Source organism: Nestor notabilis, unplaced genomic scaffold (assembly GCF_000696875.1).
Source record: "Nestor notabilis isolate BGI_N333 unplaced genomic scaffold, ASM69687v1 scaffold8673, whole genome shotgun sequence".
Classification (NCBI taxonomy): Eukaryota; Metazoa; Chordata; class Aves; order Psittaciformes; family Psittacidae; genus Nestor; species Nestor notabilis.
Window position 1 is genome coordinate 20,208 of NW_009920633.1, and position 16,955 is coordinate 37,162.

The 16,955-nt window shown below is 45.0% G+C and overlaps 1 protein-coding gene across 1 annotated transcript in view; it reads right to left on the reverse strand.

Moving 5' to 3' along the window:
• Positions 1–7,095: 7,095 nt before the first annotated feature.
• POLR1A (polymerase (RNA) I polypeptide A, 194kDa) overlaps positions 7,096–16,955 on the reverse strand; it is a gene marked incomplete at its 5' end in the record, with an annotated part of 31,247 nt that continues 21,387 nt past the window's right edge. The window contains 9 exons of the mRNA XM_010010767.1: positions 7,096–7,196; positions 9,629–9,793; positions 11,106–11,223; positions 11,968–12,168; positions 12,731–13,012; positions 13,854–13,970; positions 14,603–14,717; positions 15,702–15,859; positions 16,493–16,628. Coding sequence (XP_010009069.1) covers positions 7,096–7,196; positions 9,629–9,793; positions 11,106–11,223; positions 11,968–12,168; positions 12,731–13,012; positions 13,854–13,970; positions 14,603–14,717; positions 15,702–15,859; positions 16,493–16,628 — 1,393 coding nt within the window. The remainder of the gene's footprint in view (positions 7,197–9,628; positions 9,794–11,105; positions 11,224–11,967; positions 12,169–12,730; positions 13,013–13,853; positions 13,971–14,602; positions 14,718–15,701; positions 15,860–16,492; positions 16,629–16,955) is intronic.

Genomic DNA, 16,955 nt, shown 5'->3' on the forward strand with positions numbered 1-16,955 from the left:
CCTAATCATCACCCACGTCCTAGGAACAACCCCAAAGTAAGTGTCCCTGCCATGGGGTTTGGTTGCTGGAGGTAGGTGCTTTTTGCTGCAGCGCTTTCCACACTACATAGGACTCATCAGCTAAAGCTGAGAAAGAAATAGAGAAGTCATCTAAGGCAGCATCTTGCAAGTTCAAGCTTTCAGTGATGGGTGTAGCTCTGGTGGGTCTCTAATCTAAGCTAGTGCCTGATGAAGCCTAAAACTATTCCCCTGGTCCTGTCCCTCAGGGGGTTTGTTGCTTCCTGGGTATTTGAAAGCTTCAGTGTGAGGAGTAATTGCCTGTAAAATACTAATGAGACCAAGTGTAATTGATGCCTGGGAATTGAGATAAAGCCCTTCAGTGCATCACTGCACCTCTGTCCCGGAAGGGGATTATCTGGCAGATGGAAACTGCCTCTGGATGCACTGCTTGCTTCCCAAACACGCTGCTTTTCTTGTCAGAGCAGAGCAGATGATTGCAGCATGCAGGACACTAACACAAGCAGTGCCAAAACCATGCCCAAGGCCTCTGCCTCGCTCCCAAGGTTTGCAGAAATAGCATCATGCTTCTCTGGAGCTTTTCCGAGCTGGCCCAAAACTGAATGGCAAATGCAAGCAGCCAAGAGGCACAAGGATCCCAAGCCCTGGGTCGTCCTTGGATCCATCCTCTTGGGGTCCAGGGGAGTTTTGATGGTTTCCTGGGATAGGAAAGACTGGGAACCCTTATGCTAAAAAGCACAGGCTGTGCTTACAGCTCGCTAAGAGCTTCTGTGCTAGGAAACGTTCTCTCTTCCTTGGACCAGCACAGAGGGGGGCTCATGCATGATGAAAACAGAAATGCTGATGGTCTCCTCTGTCTTTAACAGGACAGTATAAGCAGCACACCTTGGACAGGCTGCTTCCAACCATAAGTTCTTTTACTGCCATGCAAGAAAAGGATGTGGTTTGCAGGGTGCTAAACCAAGGACTGACTCAGCAGTGGCACCAGACTCCGCACAAGGCTTTGAGGGTGGACAAGAATAGCATCACATGTCTTTGAGGTGATCAGAATTGAAGCAGAAACGGACAGCAAATGCAGGCAGGGTTTGTGAGGCTTTGCTTATGTGGCTTCTGCTGGCAAATCTGAGAGTGCTGCAAAGTGCCTGTGTTAAAGACGCATCAACCGCGCTGCTGCTGAGGGCCCCCCACGTGTGGAGAGTGATGTGATTTGTCTGAGATCATGAGACATCTGCATTTGAGCTGGGAACAGAGCCCAGATCTTGTGAGCATTAAAAACATTTGCTTTAACCACACAGCTTTTCCCTTTCACTTAATGGAAGCTTTGAGCTGCTCCAGACTCACTGCATTAAATCAGCCTGTAACAAGACCAGGGTGGCACAGGGTGCCCAGAGAAGCTGTGGCTGCCCCATCCCTGGCAGTGTTCAAGGCCAGGTTGGACACAGGGGCTTGGAGCAACCTGCTCTAGTGGAAGGTGTCCCTGCCCGTGGCAGGGGGTTGGAACTGGATGAGCTTTAAGATCCCTTCCAACCCAAACCACCCTATGGAAGCAAAGGCTGAGGTGCTCTGCCCTGACCTGATGCTCTGGCACTGTCGAGCTGATGCCAGTTCTTCACTTACCCAGAAGCTAAATAACACAGCAAGAAAAACAGTGACATTTCTGCTACAGAGCCAGAAAAGAAGAGACCACAAACCACAGCAAAACAACACCCACAGCATTGCCACCCCCTGCGCAGACTCTGTTCACTGTGCTGTCTTTTCGGGCGGTGCACCGGGGTAATTCATTCCTAGTTGCCTGGCAGGTACCTGTATCACTGCAGAGATGCATAGTTATGAACTCATTTTCTTCCCCAGTGCACACAAGGGTCAACTGCCAATGTGTTTCTCTGACACACCGGGAAAGCTTGGCAGTGACACAGTAACCTTCACCCCATCTTAAAGATATTAAACCCAGAAGGCTTGGCTTTAATGGGAATGACAGGACTGGTCTTTTCCCCTTCCCTCATAGAATAGTTAGGGTTGGAAAGGACCTTAAGATCATGAGTTCCAACTCCCCCTGGTACTGCTCAGCTCAATGGGTTTATCCAGGATTTCTCAGCCAGTTGTCCCAAAGAGCCACTGTAAAGACACCCTTTGAGACACCCATCTGAGTTCATACCAGTGTCAATCAAACCAGGTCTGACAACTCTCTTAAGCCATGTGAGGTTTTGCTGGAAACCAGAGATGTGTCATAGAGCTGCTGCTTTGTGTCTGTCAGGTACATGTAGGATGAAGCAATGCTCCGGTGATGCTTCTGACTCTGGGATGGAAACGATGTGCCGGGAGCACTTTCCATGTCTCCATGTTCCCCCAGCCCTCGCTCATCCAAGATGGTCCCTGAGCAAACAGGAGTTCAAATGAGGCATCAGCAAGAGTGTTACATTCCACTTTCTCATCCATAAAACCTTGTTTTAAAGGATCAGTTCTTGCGGGGATGATGCAGTACTCAGGAGTCCAAGTCCTGCACAGCCCCTGCACTGCAGCGAAGAAAGCTTTGCCTCCCTGGCACAGCTCAGCATATCCAGGAGGAAAACTCAATCCCAGTTTAAACATGTCCTTTAAAACCATACCCACAAATCCCAGGAGGAGGAAGCGTTTGCCTGGCACGGCTCTGTAGGACCGTGTGGAACCAAAGTCCTAAGTTCACCGTCAGAGAGACTCTGGGAAAAACAGAGCCCTGGGCTGTAATGTCAGGATTTAGCCTCAATGGATAAATCCCAGCCTGGCTTTGTGCTCTGCAGCCTGCCCAGGTGGATGTGCCATCAGTCATACACTGCTCTCAGTGCTGGTCTCCCATCCCAGCCCCAAATGAACCTGCAGAGACTCATTACCTTAAATAACTTAAAGTGGAAGCAGTTTGGGCTGAGAGATGTTGGCAGAAAAGAGGAAAATGTTCAAAAACCCAGACCAAATTCATTTCAGTTCCTTGAATTTGAAGCAAGGGAATTTCCATGGACAGAAGGGGGAAGAAATTAGTGTCAGCTCTGGCTTTTGTAACCATCCTACAGCCAAGAAGGAGCAGGGACTTTCTGTGGTCACCAGCAACTTGGTCAAGCCAATGTTAACCACAGGGAATGCAAGTGGCCACCCCATGGTGGGCTTTTGGTGAGGATGGTCACCACCAAGCAAGGGAAGGCTCTTGGGAATGCCGGGATGGGGAACAGTTAAGGTAGACACAGCCAGGTCAGGCTTTGCTGCAAGAGCTGCTTGTGAAGCCAAGGCAATCCCTACAAACCCTCTGCAAGTGAAGGGTAAAGTCAAAAGCCTGTGAAATCACTGCCTGGGAACGGCCTCAAGGGGCTGACAGAGACTTGAAGCCATTCAATGGCAAAGATTTAAGTCAACAAGACCCCATGAGGGTAGATCACGTCCATGTCCCACCACGTGCTTTGTGTCACTGAGTCACTGCTGGTCTGTTCAGCTGGAGCGTGGCCATGGGCATCAGCTCTGTCTCGGATGAAGGAAGATCTGGCTGTACCAGAGATAACTGGTGGGTGGAAGAGGGGCTGCATCAGCACCTTAAAAGAGCTGTTTCAGCAACGTTCTCCTGCCCAGAGCCCTGGCCTGGCCCCAAAACATGAGGCAAAGCACAAGAGCTGCTGCCTTGCTGTAAAATGACATTATGTTGTCCCCAACACTTGTGCAAAGAGGGGACAAAAGGGGCGCTTCCTGCTGCTGCCCCTCACTTGGCACCAGCCTCAAACTCCTGAGGATGGAGTTTGCAGGAGCAGGGATTGACTGCACTGTCTTTCCACTCGTAAACATTCAGCTCTGGAGCTTTACCCCAGATTAAAGCAGATCCATTCCATCACAGCTGATTCCCAGGGGAGGCCGAGGGCACTGCCCTGGCTTGCAGCATCATTCACATTCACGAGGCCGTTGGGTTTTAAACTCATCTCAAGTTCTGCATCTTCCAGAAATAATCCAGGCTCACAGGCAGAGGAAATAAAGCATAACAGAAAGCAGAAGAGCCCTGCAGTGAAGCACTGAAGTGTGCTGCAGAGCACTGATTGCTTTCCAAGGTACAGCCCTGGGGTTTTTCTGCAGGGCTGTTGTACTGTCAGCACACGATTTGCTCTACTCACCCGCTCAGTTGTAATGTCCCATTAATAATGCAGCTCTGTATTTACTGCAGTTCACGTTACTGCTCCACTGTTACTCCTTGATCACTCCTTATCCTCTCTGTAGTGCCAGGCAAGGCTCCAAACCCCAAACAACAGCAGCAGTGTTACTACAGACCAAGCCAGAGCCCCACCAGGTCCGAGGCAGGGATCATTTATCTTCCCAAGGCTGGCACCCAGGAGAACAGGAACAGCTCCACATCCTCTCTGGCTTCGTGATCAGATCTAAACCTTTCCAGGCCAATGTGGACAGTCACCTCTTCTGAGGGATCTGAGCCAGAAACTGTAAAACATCATTAACTTGCTTAATCCTGGCTCTATGGCACCCACTGGAACAGGAGTGGGAATGGGCTGTTGGGCTGGCTCAGCAGCACAGGCCTCTCTGGAGGATGCTTTGCTAATGATGCCTCCCTTGATCAACCTTGTGCTCCTAAAAATCCCTGCTTGACCCTGCAGCCAGCACTGCTCCTCAGTACAGCCCCTACACCTCCAGCTCAGCACCCAGGCTTGGCCTCGCCTTGGGGTTACAGTGCTCATCCATAGCACAGGGCTGCCTAACCCTCTTTGGCCTGAGGGACATAAAATCCCCATCTTCCACATCATAGGAAAATGCCTTAAATCATAGAATGGTTTGGGTTGGAAGGGACCTTAAAGCTCATCCAGTTCCAACCCCTGCCACGGGCAGGGACACCTTCCACTAGAGCAGGTTGCTCCAAGCCCCTGTGTCCAACCTGGCCTTGAACACTCGCACGGGCTTGAACACTGCCAGGGATGGGGCAGCCACAGCTTCTCTGGGCACCCTGTGCCAGCGCCTCAGCACCCTCGCAGGGAAGAGCTTCTGCCTCAGAGCTCATCTCAATCTCCCCTCTGGCAGGTTAAAGCCATTCCCCTTGTGTTGTCCCCACAGGCCCTTGTCCAAAGCCCCTCTCCAGGTTTCCTGTAGCCCCTTTAGGCACTGGAGCTGCTCTAAGGTCTCTCTCCAGGCTGAACAATCCCAACTCTCTCAGCCCTTCACAGAAGAGAAGCAACCTGGTGTAGTGGAAGGTGTCCCTGCCTGTGGCAGAGGGTTGGAAAGAACTAGATAAGCTTTAAGGTCCTTTCAACCCAAACCATTCCTTTATTCTACTGCTCCAAATCTCTGGGGACAATTCATTACCACAACACAATCAAAGCGACCTCTTAAACTTCACAGAGAACCGATGTGAACACTTGGATGAAGGGATTAATTAGGACAGAACTAGAGAACTAACGAATGCCTCATCTCCATATGGAAAATGTGGCAAAGATGCTCCTCACTGCAGGACTGTGAACACCTCGTGGGGATCTTTCTCAGCAAATGGCCTGTAACAGTCCAGCCTGGAATTCCAAGTGTTTTTGTTTCCGTGTTTGTTCTTTCCCAACTACCCATTTGCCAGCTGCATCCAAGTGATTTCCCTGGTTGTTCACAGGATGACATGTGTTTGACAAATACCTGGCAGGTGCTACAGCTGGAGGAAGACACAAGGAAATCTTTCATGAACATTTGCACAGTGAAACCAGAGACCTACCGAGCTAATGCATTTGTTGAGCTTCAGCCCCATTTCCAGCACATTTGACACAGTTTTCAGGGGCTGGGGCAGAATGAAGCCCATTAAGATACTCCACAGAGGCTCCTTCATAATCCCAAGCCAAGTTCTCCCACTGCTTGATGTGATCCTGTTTAGCACAGCCCCACTGGAAGCAGGAGCTCCTCAGCAGGCTAAGTGAGCTCTGGCACTTCTCCACCAGCCTAGAGGTACCACTGAGAAGGAGCAGGGGTTGAAATCTGCCTACATGGTGCTGAGCAAACTCCAATGTTAACTACTCGTGTGCACTGCATTCTGATTAAAATCAAACGCATGAACAAGAAAGTCTGATGGCTGAAGAGTGGCTGACAGCTCCCAGCTACACCATTTCTAACAGCAAAAGTGATGGCTGTTGGCTGCACAAGAAAGTTCCTTCAGTAACACAGCCACATAATGGGGCGTTCACAATATTCCTTTATTAAATATCCTTTTTGATATACAGAATATCTAAGCAAAAATAGCTTTAAACCTCTGTTTTGGTAATTCTTACAGGAGTCTCTTGTGTAGCCACTGTTACAGCAGCTCACGTTGCCAGTTAAGGAATACATCTTTATCAAATGTCAGGTTTCTCCCTGTGTGGAGATCTGTTCCATACAAAGAAGTCTTAAAGCCTTGGAAAATGCTTATAGAAACCATGAAAACTCTGAATTCTGGTCTTCAGCTAATCAAGAAACTTAACAATTGTGTCACAGACACATAGAATTCTGTATAAATGAAGAGGCAGAGTAAGGAAATGCATCCTCTAAAGCTTCTAGAAGCCATGGCAGCGCATGGAAGCACAGCAAGAGAGAGGCCTCAAGCACAGATGCTTCTATAGAGTGCTGAAGCTTCAGCATAGCGCTGCCCAGCTGCACCTCTTGAGTTCTGAATGTGACCTCCCATACTGGAAATGTGTCATGTAACATCCATGTGGCAACTGGCACTGCCCCCGAGGTGGGATTCTGCCCCACAGAGGTTGGACAGCATCAATAGGTTCTGCTTTGACTTCGTTCTGCCACTGCTGTTGCACGGCCTGTTTGAGACCCAGATGGTCTCCTTCATTTTATTCTTTCCTATGCACACCAATAATCTCCTTTTTGACATTAATGAACAGTAAACAAATGTTTCTTTGGATCAAAGCTCCTCCAGGTGCAGACATTCTCACTAAACAGATTAGACTCATCATGTAGCCAGAGTAACCGGATTAGGTATCCAGATCCTGCTGGCAAAGGAAGATGACAGGGGACACAGTATGTGCCCTTGCTGCACAGCTATAGAGCAAACCTGTCTCTTATGATGAATATTCCAATCAGAATCCTTAAGTTATCACCAAATCACTATTTAAGGGGTTGCTTGAGGTCAAACAAACCAGTCCCTCCTTTAACGACTTTTCCCACCACCAGGCATGCCGAAGGGGATCGCAGCTCATCGTGGGCACCTGCAACAGAATCCAAACAGAACTCCTATCAGGATGTTTCCAACGGATTCCCAATGCTCAGTGCTGTAAAGAGCATTCTGGTTACACGGTTCAGCCCTCCCTGGTTTGAGCAAGGCACTGCCACCTACTGCTCAGATTCATTTGTATTTCTAAGAGCAAGAGCCCAAAACTCTTCCTGCCCCTCTTACAGTAACTATTATCTCATCCCAATCCTTTTGTCCAAGCAAAGAATTAAGCCACACATTACTGAACTCTCCCTATTCAGCATGAAAAGACAACACGTTCTGAATCCTAAGGGAACACAGGTCTGACCTTCCAGTGAACACATTTTGCTGATTAAATAGATCACTAAAAAAATGCATGTGAGGCAAAACCAGAAAGATTCCCTTTTCATTGCTGCTTTTTTCCTTTGTTAGAGTGAATCCTTTTGATGTGGATTTTAAATCCTTCTGGCTAGATATGAAGAGAAGGTTTCACTGCAGAGACATTCCATGAATTCCTTTGATTTTGTGGTTACTCACTGTAGCGAAATTGTGTCACAGCCATTTGGAAGCTCTCCAGATGACATGTCTGGCTAGGACTGGTTTGCTTCCACTGGTTTTTATAAGCACCCAGGCTGGTTTTCATTCATCCTAATGCTGGAATCTTGCCATTAAAGCAGTTGGAAGACTGGAAATAAAACTGTTAAACTCCTGCTGAGTTTGGGTCATCTTTATTCTACAGACCAGAACGTACTGAGCTTTCTACAGAGGATGGGAGAGAAGCTGCACCACAGCACAGTGCATAGCATGTGCTGCTCTGATCTCAGCTGAATAACTACATAGCTGCTCCTACATGTGTGCCAGCTGAAGGAAACCAAGCTCTTCTGTCAGGTCATTAAGCAAAACAGTCAGAACTGTCTTGTTTGCTCAGGTGATGTTAACAGAGAGTTCTTGTTTGAGCAAACAGCCAAAGGGATCTCACTCTGGATGCACCCCAAACGCTGGTCAGCAGTCTGATGGGTCACCCCCACACTCTAAAATGGTGCTTCTCACACTGGCTGTGCACAGTGGCCACAAACCTTCTCACTGATCACAGCGGGCACCCTTGCAGCACCTCTTTAACTGTACAGTCAAGTTATCAATTACACTGAAGCAGATCAGATCCAGACCACTGCAGTCCGTGTTGTGACTTTGATTTCCATCGTGGTGAGATCATTAACTCCCTCCACTGGTAATCAGTGCAGCTTTCCTGCCAACTCATGGTGCCCTTCTGTCAGTATGCACTTCCTGTCTTTAGTCATAACATGAGCCATAAAGATAATCACATTTCATTTGGCAAGGAACATATTTCTAAGTCAGTATGTGATAGAATGTAAATCCAGAGAGAGGGAGCAACTGTGCAAGTAACAGTTCAGTTTCACCTTGGATTTACACTGTTCCTTTCTGATTTTCAGGTGAATTAAGTCAATAGTAACCAATGCTATTAATTAAAACCCAAATTACCTTCACAGAAAAGGTATAAAACTAACAAAAAGGAATGCAGGGATAAAAGTATCTGTGGCATCTGTGCAAGGCAGTTTAAGGTACTGGCTGAAGAGATCATGTTGGGAGCTTCTCCCATGTGTAACAGGTAGCAAAGGCAGCACAGTGGCATCCAAGAAGGAAAGCCTCCAACTGGCAAGTGACAAAAACAGGACTATTTGCAAAAGGGAGACATAATTAGTATCCAAGGATGAGATCACACAAACTGTGTTTAGTGACAGACTTAAAGCATATGCTTTTTTTGAGAGAACTCTGAATGTAGGTGGCTAGTGCTGTATTTCAAATGTCCTGCATGATCCACACAGCCAATGTGACCTCTACACCTTCCAAAGCAGCAAGTGGAGAGCAGAAAGGATGCTCTTTGGCATCCACATGGCACCAGCAGCCCACCATCAGACAAATGAGCCTGATCCTTTGCCTGTGTTTGAGGAAACAAGCAAAGACAGTGATGTGCTAAAGCAGAAGAAAACCAGAATCAAACTAACGACCAGGAGGCCTGTTCTCACAGTAAGATTCTGAATAGAGAAGAGATGAGAACATGGAAATCTCAATAGAGACAGGAAAACAAAGCAGAGGTGACAATTTTAATAGCAGAGGCAGAGGAGGCAGATTTAGTAGTGTGTTACAAAGCTTTGCTCTAACAAATCTCAACAATGTTATAAAAATGCCTATCTAATTCTTAAGAGAAAGGAGTCGCAGACCCCACAAATGACATGTGGGAGCTGACAGAATTCCATTAAAAACATCTGGAACGTTTTCCTAGGCAAAGGCTTCATTAAAATTTTAGCCTCTGGCATATTTTGTTTTCCCCAGTGCAATCACGCATTACTCAAAATAGTGGAAAGTCACAATGAAAACAAAGCCTATGTGAAATGCTGCAGCCATCCGTTTCAAACTAAAACCATTTACCCATCATTGTTGCTTCCTTCAGGAATTTGTAGCTGGTTTCAAATGTCATCTGCTGCAGAGGGGAGGAGTTGGACTGAATTCCATAACGATTCAGTGGTTTATAAAATCCTTCAAAACACATGTAATCTGCCACGAGTGAAAGGTGCCGAGGGTCTACCACAATCCCTAGGAAGACAAGAAAGAGCAATCATCAGAGCACTCAAGGGCTAAGGTTTGGGGGTTTTAAAGCAAATCAGGCTTAAATTAAACCCCCCTGAATCTAATCAACATGGAGATCCTCTCTAGTAACAGTCTTCTGGCAGTTGTACCCCTTTGTGAGTAGCTGGCTTAACTGCTCCCCTCTAATACACAAGAGAGACAGACCTCACTATAGTATAAACCAATGTCTCTCCAGGGAAACTAAACCATTAAGAATGCTATAAGGCAGCTGAATTGCTCTACATAAAATCACTAAAGTCTGCTTTCTCCAGAAGGGGATCACACATCATAGAATCACAGAATGATCTGGGTTGGAAACGACCTTAAGATATCTAGTTCTGCCATGGGCAGGGACACCTCACACTAGACCATGCCGCCCAAGGCTCTGTCCAACCTGGCCTTGAACACTGTCCATCTACTTCTGATGGGACAGAGCTCCAGCCCCTCACCTTGTGGCTTGCATTAGCAAAGCAGAGCCAGAAAGGTTTCTGCTGTTTTCTGTGCCTGATATTAGGCATGCACAGAAAACCCCGCTCAGGCTAAAAAGAAACAGCACTTATGTAAAAATAACACGGAGTTGGTGTCATGGGGGATCATTAACAGCTCTGTCAACATTTACCCAGCAGTGCTTGAACTACTTGAAGGTCAGACTGCTCTGGGCTGCCAGCTGGCAAACCTGTTTCATGGCACTGGTTGCTGTATTAATCTTCCCTCTTCTCAATAGTTAAATTCACAGCAAGACTCAGCTTGCTTAAGGCAAATTCAACATGCCTAACTTCAGCAGGCTGTGAAGTCAGGCATCTTCCCCAAGCCTGGACTCTGAATAATCTATGCAGAGAGAAGAACATTCAGACAAGGAAATGCAGCTATTTTGGGAAAGGTATTAAAGCTCAATGACAAAGCGAGCCTGGACTCCCACCATCAAGGAGCTAGAGTGAGGCAAGGTTAATCCTATTCTCAGGAATTCTAGCAGTTTCCTCACACATCAGCAGTTAATTTGTCTGGACCTTCCAGCTTGTAAAGAATAAATGGACCAGAACAGAAAAGCTCTGTGAAGGGGGGATAAATTCAACCTAATGAATTTTCTCCTGATTAAATGGAACCTAACAATGAACTAACAAACTGTTCACAGAATGATTAAAATAAGGAGAAGGTGCAACTTAAAAATACACACACAAATGAGAAGACTGTGCACACAGAACTTGTAAGTGCTCTGGTTGAGTTTTCCCATCTTAAATTATAATAAACACTATCTTAAAAAAATACAAAGAAATCTTACCATATACAGCAAATACATCTTTGATTTCCTTTATAATCGCCCTCAGGGCAGACTCTATTCCATAGTTCTTAGCCATGGCATGAATATCATTGGAATAAAGCCTGTTCAGGTCCAAAATCTGAAAGCAAAGAACCCACAGACACAACTTAGGACAGTAGTTATTCTGTATTTCCAAAGAGCTTAAGCCAGGATAACTTTTTTCCTCTAGTTTTCATTAGCTTAAGCAGCACCAACAGTTACAGAACAACTAGGCAGCAGCTCAAATACAGACGAAGATAATTCTGGGGATTTGTGTTTAAACCAATGATCACAGCATTATATACAAGAATAAGAATACTGGAATCAAAACACACCACAAGTGCAAATTAGCTGAAATTAGAAGCAGCAAACTAACAAAACCATCAAGGAACATGTTAAAATCTTCCAAACACCACAATGCAATGCCCAGGCTGTCTCAGCCAGCCAAAACTTCTAGCAAAGCAGTAGAGAAGATGTAGTCTAGAACAATCCTGTATTTGTAGAGTTACAGGCTAGATGGCATAACAGAACTATTCTTCTCCAAGTACTGCAATTTGTTTAGATGGAAGAAATCTCTCAAGTAACATCTAGAGAGACAGTTGGAAGCATGGTGTGAAATTATCAGTCATTAGACACTAGGCTGCTGCACAAAACCCAATTTGCTGCCCTTGAGAAAAGGCTCTGCTGAGCTACATCTGGGGGTAGAAAAGGAGGAGGAAGAGAGTTTAAGAGCTGAAAAGGCTACACATCACCCCTGCCACATTTAAATGGCATCCATCATCCACTGTTTCTCCCTAGATGACAAAAGATCATTCCAGTTTAGGGTTATAAAGAGATTACGTACATCGGAGTATCTGAACAGCTCTGCAAGGTTAATCCCTTCAGTGTGCAGAACGAGTTCCTTCTCTCCTTCCTTGTTGGTACTTTCATTCAGCAGGCACCGTGTGATCCCCTTCACTTCATGAATAACTGTGCTCCGTGCGAGGGAGACAAGCAAGGAGGAGAGGTCGAAGTACACCTTCATCAGTGGGAGTGCCAGGGAAACCTAGGAGTCAAAACCCAACATGGTGTCCTGTGAGGCAGCTTGAAGTTGGCTCAATAACCAGCCTACTTCTTTTGAGGCCAAAAGTAGACAACTGGAATTCTCCTACTCGTGTGCTTAGGATCATAAATGTCTGACTAGAATTACAGTTGAATGGTGCTAATATGAACATGCCACTCCAGGAGCATTCATCCACATTGCTTTCTGATCTCTGGTCTTACACGGATTGGGTTGTTTGTTTCTTTGTTAAGATGTTTAGACTTTTGCAACAGTTCAGCCATCAGGAGTTCAACATTTATTCATCAAGACCTACACAGTGGTGCATCATATATTTAAAGCACAATAAACCTGTCAGAAGCCTGTTTTTATAAAAAGAGGTTTCATCAGGTGTCCTGAACGTTGTAAGTTACTAAAAATTACATCAAGAAGTACATTTGTTCTGCCACTTTTCTGTATTGATAAAGGATTGCTGAGACAAAACAGCAGCACTGTACTGAAAAGACCCATTTGTTATGAGAGCTATGTGCAACCACTGCACAACCACACAGAGATGTTTCCATCTTACCTCACACCAAAGTTCATGCTCGGTGTCAAATGAGTAATCCTGTATGGATGGGTGGCTGCCCACAACAGCATTTACTCGCAGCTCTACTGACTGAAGTAGTCTGTCTTTCTCTCTTTTGGTCTGAGACACAAAGGACAGATGTTGAGACTCGACACCATCTGTTCCATTCTGATTTTCTTCAGCACCAGGAGTCCTTTCTTCTCTGTCTGATTCAGCCTCTTCATCTTCCAGATTCTCATCATCGTTTTCTTCCCCATTCTCTTCTTCACTCTCATAATCAACCTGCAAAGAAATCATGTTCTATTTATCTGAGCCAGAACACGTACTGAAACAAAGTGCTCCATGAACAGTTTCAGTCATGAATATTCTTCACAGCTGAGTTGCAAGGATCTTACCTATGACATGATGAAAATGCAATTCTGTTGTAAAGGAAGTAATACAACAGGTTCAGCTTGGTCCCTATTTCTTCATAATCTTGCCATTATTCCTCAATACAGTTCAATTTTCTCCTCTCGAAAAACTGCCTTCCCATAATCCAGCTCTGATTATGGGATTCCATTTGCATTTTCAACTACTCTATCCTCTTGCTGAATTACAGCAACCCATCCTGAAAGCAGCAATTATTAAGTAGTGAACATGGAGAAACATACAGAGCCAGGGAGAAGATTTAATAAGAACCACAGTAGAGTTTTAATAACTATTAATGGCATGCAATTAGCAGGTGGTAAAGTTAAGGTGAACAACAGCACAGCCTGGCTGCCACACACATCTGCCCAGTGCCTAAAGAACAAGGCTTTGGAGAAACACAGATCTCTTCCACCTCTAACTTGCATGGTTCTGTGTTACTCTTAAAGCACAGCAGTGACCAGGCTCAACTATGATGACCAAGGTCTAAGTCTCAGCTAAGTCCATGCTAAGTCTCAGCCCACATCTTCTGCTATAGTATTCCCTCCATCCAAATCAAAACTGCACAGCACAAAGCAGACACTTTCCTATCTCCTTTCAAGTGGGGTTTGGATTTTGCCAGCATTCTGTTTCAGTGGAAGCCTTCCTTCCCAACTCAAACCAAGGCAGAGGAAATTGGGAACTGAAGTGCAGTGCTGAGCACCTCTCAGATCATTACCTCCTCTTCCTGGTTCTTCCTCCGTTTTGCTTCTGTAGCATCACCATCCCCTTCATCAGCTTCTGCATCAACAATGTTCTCTTCTTCCTCTGCTGCAGCATCCTGATTATGCTGTGTCTAGAAATCCATGACAGAACAGATAATCAGGCTGACTGTGAGGAAGCATCAACACCATCAAAAAGCTTTAGTCAAACATCTGGAATTTAACAATCCCTTGTTACATGTTCTACTTTTAAGGACAAATTAATTTCTATAAGCCCACTACTATAAAGAAATAATGAACTTACACTCAGTTAACTTTAACATTAAACAAGATGGATGTCTGCAAGATAGGCAAGCTATCAGCCTGCTGATATGACAGTCTTTGATGGGAGAGGAGTGGCAGAAGGAACATGCAAAAGCCTTTCAATGAGAAAGAGAATCTTCCTCAAAGTGTTGACAACCACTGCTACAACAGGACATTGATCTGGGAGCAGAGAGTAATATGCTTGTATCTCAATGAAGCTGAAATAAACAGGCATTTCCAGAGTACAGTCTTAAGCCAATTAGGATTTAATAGAGAGCATCTTTAATTTCCCTGTTAATTTTATGAGAGTGCAAAGATAGTTTAGGCATAAAGAAATACTGAAGAAGTAATTTCGTATTCACACACTTTGTGTTCACATGGAACGTGCTGTTCTCTTCCCAATGCTGGTTCTCAAAAGCAGCTAAAGGAAGTGAGGCATTTTTCAGGTAATGTTTTTCTGTACCTTGTCTTCATCACCATCTAAATCTTTCCGAGTTGTCTTCCGGGTGCTGACTTCAGCAAAAGATGCCATCTTTGCACTCTTCTTTTTAATTGCTTCCAGGCAGATTTTGAAGAACCTGAAAGAAGCAGCACCCCAGAATGGCAAAGCTCAGCAGAACCAGTCAGTTTCTGTGGTCAAGAGTCATTTATTTGGTTTGAGAAGTCTGTCAGCTCATGACAGGACATATTCTCTGGTGGACACAAAAGTACTTCTAGGATAAAGCAAAGACTTTTTCTTCTCCTTTCTCACTCCTTTAGGAATCAAAAGGTTGGTACCATCTCTCTTACAATCACAGGTGTAGCCATGTGTCCAAATCTTACATTATAATCTCATCTGGACATAAACTCTGCACACCAAATTGATTTTCCAAAGGGATGCTTTACTACTGGACTTTTTTCTTTCTCAAACCAACAAGCACATATTGTTGAATAAAGTGACCCAGCTTGAACTCATGTGGCCTGAAGGAGGAGAAAATCAATGAAGCCTTTTTACAAAGCAAAAATAGCTCTCAATAGACCCTTGTCAGTAAATGTTCTACTTTTAACTACACAAATTTGGTCAGATATGGGGAAGGAAGCAGGGGAAAAAAAGAGAAAGAGGGTAAAAAAATCACAGCCTTTTCTGATTTATCTTTTAAAACTAATTTTATAAAGTAATGTTTAGTTTCATTCAATGAGAGCACCAGATACTTAAAGTATTCAGACATTTTTTGCTGGCAATAAATATTTAAGCATTCAAAGAAAGGGAACAAGATGGGGGTTGGAACTATATGATCTTAAGGTCCTTTCCAACCCAAATTATTCTATGATCTATGTTGCTTATATGGCTCTTAGACACGTGAAAGATCTGCCTTGATACAATTCTGTAGTGTCACCACCCCACAGATCCAGTTTTATTCAAGACATAAAAAGCAGCTGTGTAGTTGTTTCTATAAGCACATCTGCAGGAAGCTGTTCCTCTGAAAGCCACAGCAGTAGCAATAAACAACACACAGCGACCCTTAGAGCCCATGGGAAGGCAAAAGAAGAGCAAATACTGAAGTACCTAAAAGCAAACTCACTTTGTTTCCATGAAGTGCAAGATCTCCCTGGGCTTCACACACTTCTCCTCTCGGTAATATTCATGGGGCAAGAAATGGAACTTGATTTTGTAGAGGCGATGTTTGTCCTGCTTGCACTTCACACGCAGGGATTCCTCAATCTCAACTTTCTGCAAGACCTACAGGAGTCCCAAGCACTTCAATGAAGATACTTCATTTACTTCCTTCAATTCCAATGCTTTCCCCACAGGAGAGCAGAATTACACAAGGCTACCTGGCAAACTTCTCTGGAGGCTTTGTGGCAGCTCCTGGGCAAAAGGACTCTACCCTCTTGGACTCTTTTTGGCTTAAACTCCTCCCAGCAAACAGAAAGGTCTCTGCTATGCCAGTCACAGCCAGATTAGCTTGTGTCAAAGACAAAACCCCTCCAATTCTAGAGACTGACAAAAATGAGCTTGAGAAAAAGCCAAACAAGGCTATGGCAGCAAACATAAACCATCCCTGCTATCACGCTACTGCCATGTGTGAACAATTACCCTTTCTTTACACATAGAGTTTGTAGCCTATGACAATGCTCTACAGGTTAAATTAAGTCTCATACAGCCACAGGAACTACATTTCTTTTCAGTAGTCCAATTCCTAGCAGGTATTACAGGTTCAGTATGCAGGAGGTGAAAAGCAAGGTCTCATTCTGCACCCACAGATAAGCCTTCATAAAATGGAAACTGCTACAAAGCCAGAGTAACTGATGAGCTTGAACAGGACATTTTGTTTTGCTGACTCTCAAAGGACACACTGAATAGGAAGCTCACCTCAGCTAAGCACACTCTTGTGAGCTTTTTCTTCAGCTGTTTCACTTTCTTGAGAGCTTTCTTGGTACTGAACACAGGAACACTCATGGTTGGGGTTTTAATATTTGCACTGGCCACCATCAGTATTTCCCGCAACCTTTAAAGAAAGAATGATCTTTCAAGTTAAATGATAAGAGCCCTGTGCAATCACATAAATACCTGGTTCATTTAATTAGGCAGCATGCAGCAACTGCCAGTTCTACCAAAGCCATATGCACCAAGAGCTGTGGTCATCATTGCACTGCTCCTTTTCGCCTTCCTGGTTCCTCCTCAGGCACAGCACAACAGCAGCTCTGCTGCCTCGATCACATTATCATTCAGTTCCAGGAAGAGCACAGAAATGATACTAAATTGTTCCCAGAATAGAGGATCTAATGAAGTCTGTTTCCTACAGATGCATAATAAATGCTTCCTCATGCTTTCT